This window comes from Zingiber officinale, chromosome 8B, assembly GCF_018446385.1.
Source record: "Zingiber officinale cultivar Zhangliang chromosome 8B, Zo_v1.1, whole genome shotgun sequence".
In the NCBI taxonomy this organism is placed as follows: Eukaryota; Viridiplantae; Streptophyta; class Magnoliopsida; order Zingiberales; family Zingiberaceae; genus Zingiber; species Zingiber officinale.
Window position 1 is genome coordinate 28,602,162 of NC_056001.1, and position 5,681 is coordinate 28,607,842.

At 35.5% G+C, this 5,681-nt stretch overlaps 1 protein-coding gene across 1 annotated transcript; it reads left to right on the forward strand.

The window, feature by feature from the left end:
* The first annotated feature begins 801 nt into the window (after positions 1 to 801).
* LOC122017453 (noroxomaritidine/norcraugsodine reductase-like) lies at positions 802 to 2,223 on the forward strand. Its single transcript, XM_042575074.1, has 5 exons — positions 802 to 980; positions 1,061 to 1,268; positions 1,365 to 1,581; positions 1,675 to 1,781; positions 1,882 to 2,223. The coding sequence occupies exons 1-5, from the start codon at positions 886 to 888 to the stop codon at positions 2,056 to 2,058; spliced, it is 804 nt and encodes a 267-aa protein (XP_042431008.1). The 5' UTR covers positions 802 to 885; the 3' UTR covers positions 2,059 to 2,223.
* Positions 2,224 to 5,681: the final 3,458 nt, after the last annotated feature.

Genomic DNA, 5,681 nt, shown 5'->3' on the forward strand with positions numbered 1-5,681 from the left:
TATTTATAAGTCACTTACATAACTCATGAAACTCACTAACTCCATAACTAGGGATGTAATCGAGCCGAGCCGAGCCGAGCCGAGCCGAGCCGAACTCTTGGATGTTTGAGTTTGGCGCGTTTATAATCGAGTCGAGCTCGAGCTTTATTTAACGAATATATTCATGGTTCACGAGCTTATTCGAACTTTTATCGAGCCTAAACAAGCTTAATAAATATAAATTATAAATTTAAATATTCATTAAAAACTAAATTATATATTTTAAAAAAATTATAATATTCTTGTTAAAATTTATAATTTTATTCTAATAAATAAAATTAATATATTTATCTATGTTTTTCATAAATAGAGTGTAAAATCTATAAATTCAATATCAAAACTATTATTTTTTTATTTAAAAATTGATTCATGAGCTTTACGAACATGTTCACGAGTTAATAAGTCGAATATTGTGAAACTTGAGCTTGGTTTGTTTATCTTAACGAGACTCATTAAACGAGCTCAAATGAGTTTTTACCAAATCGAGATTCGAATAGCTCACAAGCGGCTTAGCTCATTTACACTCCTATCCATAACCCCACTAACTTAACTATTCTATCCCACTAACAAAAATGATAAATTCAATTCACATCATTCATTATCCTTAGGAGTGATCATTTCAACCCCATAAAATTTTTCTACATACCATTAGAAATTCTATTCTATCCCACTGACCCAACTAAAAACAAGATACATTAAATATAAACATTTTTCTTTAACCACGTCTGCCATTATAAATGGTCCCATATCCTACTATCATTTCAGCAACAATTGCATAGGAAATCAGTATCTTCTGCCTGCGCCTTTCTCCCCCCTCAGTCTCAAGTTCTTTTCCCAAAAAGAAGCATGAGCAGCGTGCCGGAACACACTCCCATTAGCACAAACCGATGGTCTCTCGCCGGGACGACTGCTCTGGTCACCGGAGGCTCTAAGGGAATCGGGTAGTTAGTTACATTCCTCGATCGAATACTCCATCTCTTTCCATCTATATATTTCTACTCATCCATCAAGCTTAATTTAGGTATGCGATCGTCGAGGAGCTCGCCAGACTTGGGTCGGCGGTGCACACTTGCGCCCGCAGCGAAGCAGATCTGGAGAAGTGCCTGCAGGAATGGCGCGGTTCCAAGCTCAAAGTCACCGGATCTGTCTGCGACGTTTCCTCCCCAAGCGAGAGAGAGAAGCTCATGGCGACGGTGAAGTCCCAATTCGACGGGAAGCTCAACATTCTGGTATTAATTACACCTTTTTTTTTTTTTTTTTTTTCTTTTCCTCCCCTTCTAAAACCTAAACAAATTAAATCTTAATCTTCTTCGTACGTTTTGCAGGTTAACAATGCAGGGACAGCGATCTTCAAACCGGCGATGGAGCAAACCCCGGAGGATTTCAAGCTCTTGATCAGCACAAACCTGGAATCGGCGTTCCACTTGAGCCAACTCGCTTATCCTCTCTTTAAGGCTTGTGGAGGTGGGAGTATTGTGTTCATCACCTCCATCTCTGCCTTCATTGCCTGGGATCATCTGTCTGTGTATGCATCAACAAAAGGTATTTCTTGCATAGATTGAATTTGTCTGAATCATTTGGAAGATGAACTATTCTCTTAGATCTCTCTCTCCCTCTCTCTCTTCATTTGATTAGGAGCATTGAATCAACTGGCGAGAAATCTTGCATGTGAATGGGCCAAAGATAACATTAGAACAAACAGTGTAGCTCCAGGATTCATAAAAACACCACTCGTTGACTTTGTAAGTGAACACAGCTTTTTGTTATCTAGAAAAGAAATGATTATCTGCCAAAAAAATAATTGATTTTGGCGGATGAATATGAATTTGTTTGTTGTGGCAGTTGCTTGAAGATGAGGAATTTGTGGCGAGGGAAAATCATCGCTTGCCTCTTGGGCGTTTGGGGGAGCCGGAGGATGTGGCTGGCGTCGTGGCCTTCCTTTGCCTCCCTCCTTCTTGCTACGTGAATGGTCAGGTTATCGTCGTTGACGGAGGTAGAATTGTCAACGGAAATCACTAAGTAGATATGGAGGTATCTTTGAATAAGGTGGGTATTTGGGATTATGTTCTTATTTATGAACATCTTGAATAAGATGGTGTTTGAACTTTGAACTCTTCATTTGAGTTCTTAAATGAAGAATTACCTCTGTGGAAATAATTTAGTGTAAAAATTGTTTTTTTTTTAGTTTTTGGTGAAGAGATTGCCTGTTGAATTGTTTGACTTGAGTATTGTAAAGATAATCCCAATTAATTTTATTAATTATTTTTGGGATGATCGATTTGATTTTATAAAAGTTTTCTACTGATCATCAGAGTAAATCGAGAAGCGCACACGACGACTAACCCAGAGGCTCAACATCCTTTGATTACGCTCCCATTTGGAGAAAAAATTTCAACAAATGGATACCTAGGTGATAATCTAGATGTCTTACTGCGACACCATGATCCCGAGGAATAGTGAATCTTAATTGTATCTTGATTGCCAAAGAGATTACCGAAAAAAATTCTACAAATGGATACCTAGGTGATAATCTAGATGTCTTACTGCGGCACCATGATCCCGGGGAATAGTGAATCTTAATTGTATCTTGATTGTCAAAGAGATTACCGAAAAAATTTCTACAAATAGATACCTAGGTGATAATCTAGATATCTTACTGCGACACCATGATCCCGGGGAATAGTGAATCTTAATTGTATCTTGATTGTCAAAGAGATTATCGTGTCAGTTACAATTTGCTTCATGATTATGACGGTTTAATATTATTATTATTATTATTATTATTATTAAATAAAAGTTTTATAAAAAATAAAGTTAGTACTTATGTTGGCAATAATTTAACATAAAAATTAATGTTCCAAAAGTCTTTGATGAACTGGCCTAATTTTTTACGAGTGTATCGTAGATTGTAGATCTTAGATTAGAGTTTGGTATAACGATAAAATTATTATCATATATGATTTTATCGGTTCCTTCATGATTCTATATTAATAAAAACATAATAAATCAGGTAACATTGAACTGTTTGATCCAATCCTATGGATATTTCACACAGTTCATTAAGTAAATCGGAAAACATTTGTGACAGACGTTCTAGAAGTCTAGTATCTTATCGTTGTGTGTCTTATTTAAAAGAAAAAATTCTATAAATATATCATACTTGAGGATTAAATTGTTAAATATTTGGTGACAAATTGTAGATATTATAGTTGTAATTGCATTCCATATCAATTGTATACCGAGAGATTATAAATAAAATCATCGAAAATAAATTTCTCTTCTAATAGACCGACTAAATGAGCCAAGTTATTGATGGTGAAGTTGTTTTTCTTAAAAAAAATACAATAATAAGATTTTTAAATTCTTGTCAAATCTGTTAGTGTGTGCACTTATGTGCCAAGACACTCCTTATGTATTTTGTGGATAATTATTTAATAAAGGCAAGAATTTATCATTAATTATTTATTTTTCTGTACGTATATGATTAATGATAAAGTCCCACAGATTAATGGGTATATTAATCTGAAAACTGTCCTTGATCGGATAGATATCTAGAGGGGACATAGATATCTAGATCAACGCTGAGTATGACTAGGTCGAGATAGATCGGAGGGATGGATATCCAAGTTGTACTTGGGGGTGCCTTGAGTTTAGAGGTACACTGGACACGACCCGCTCAAGAGGAGACCACATATTAAGCATCATTGGTTATTCCTCTTATGAATCTTTTGACTTGAGACATTCATTTATTCTATGCGTGGAGTTATGTGCTTTGACGCCGTTAAAAGCAGTCTTTAATCGGATTGTGATTAATACGGTAGTTGGGTGTATGACAAAACGTAGAGAGAATAGTGTTTAGTTAATAGAGGATTCATCGCTCTCTTGGATTAGGAGTTAACATCCTGACCGCTTGATAGAGATATTAGTGACTCAAATTTCATGGCCATGGGAGGAATGATTTATCATTCAAGAGGAGTCTATTGTATCTTGGAAATCAAGTAAAACAATTAATTTTGTAATGATGCATAATGTATCGAATTAATTGGGATGTAGGCTTTAGATGAAGAGATTGAATTACACAGTAATCGGTTCATAGTGGTTTACAGTTTATGACTGATATTAATTTTATTGCGTTGGGTGGCTAAAAACTGTTGCTAGACGGTTACCTTAGTCTGTGTATGGATTTACACTGCCTTCGTGTATAAAACCTAGAGGGTCGCACGCATAGCACATAGACATGAACAATGGTATCGGAAGCTAGTCGAAATCAAGATCAAATATGGATTTATTTGATATAAAGAAGAGAGAATTCGAATAGCCATAATCATGATGATTAATGGAGAATTCGAAGAGTCATCATAATGATAATTAATGAAGAATTTGAAGAGTTATCACAATGAAGGTTATAAATGAAGAATTTATGGAGCCTATAACTCTTCATCTTCCTTATTAATGAAGATCATAAATGATGAATTAATTGAAAGCTTAACTCTTCGTATTCCTTGGAAGCTATAAATAGCCATCCTCGGAAAGAATCACAGTAAGTCTTTCAGTCTCTCCGTTTCTCCTTCGTCAACTTCGTCTTCCACCAAAAGAGATCGGTAGTGCTTCCAAGACTTTGTCGATCCAAGTGGCTAGCACCTAACGGATCGTGTCAAGTTCGTGATCTAGTGCGCGTGGATACCGCTAGAGGAGTCACACGTGGGGCTCTTATCTGTCTTATTTGTCCGTGATATTATTCACACCTATCAAGGTCTCGAGGTATGTTTTATATAATTTTGTGCAAAACTATATGTACCACAAAAGATCCATGATTCATTATATGTCTTCCGCTGCGCTCCGATTCCAACAGTGGTATCAGAGCAAGTTCGTGGTTGGATCATATAGTAGGAAGCCGATTCTTCAAAATTTATTTGAAGAATCAGTGTTTCAAGAGATTTCTAAGAAATCTTAATTTCTTTATTGCAAATTATATGCCGTAACATTTCATGATAGAAATGAATTTTGTCTAAAACCTGTAAAGTAATACGTGTTGCAATTAGATATAAATTCCTTATGGCATAAGTAGATTAACATGTTAACATCTCCGAGACCTATTTGTCTTAAAAGACTAAGAGGATTAATGGAGATAAATCTCATAATGAGATTGTACAAATGCACAAGAAGTTAATTATGGTGAGATATTTTTAATAATTATAAAATCCCTTAAATATATTAAAGTCAAGATTTGTTAAATGCCCTCCGCTAATAACTATGATGATAGTTAGAGTTTTTACATAAGTCGGTACAGCTCAGCTGTGGGCTTGTGTCAAAACATCTATAATTTATCATGATTATTAGTGGGTTGACTTAACTCAAATTCGTTGACTTGTTTAGGTCAGCTAAGGTTAACTGATTTGAGGGGCAAGTGTTGAGAATATAAGGCTCAACCAGAATATACCGAAAGTCACATAGATTTGTGATTGGCAAGTTAAGGCCTACTTGATGAATGTAGCATGTAGGTACAGCCCAGCTGTGTGCATTTATATGATTCAGGATTTCGGTCCTATTAGGAATTGTTACCAACTAATTCCCGATTCTGATAGTGAGGGCTGTTGGACTTGAATAAAATAATAGGAGTTATAAAAAACCTTTATTAAATA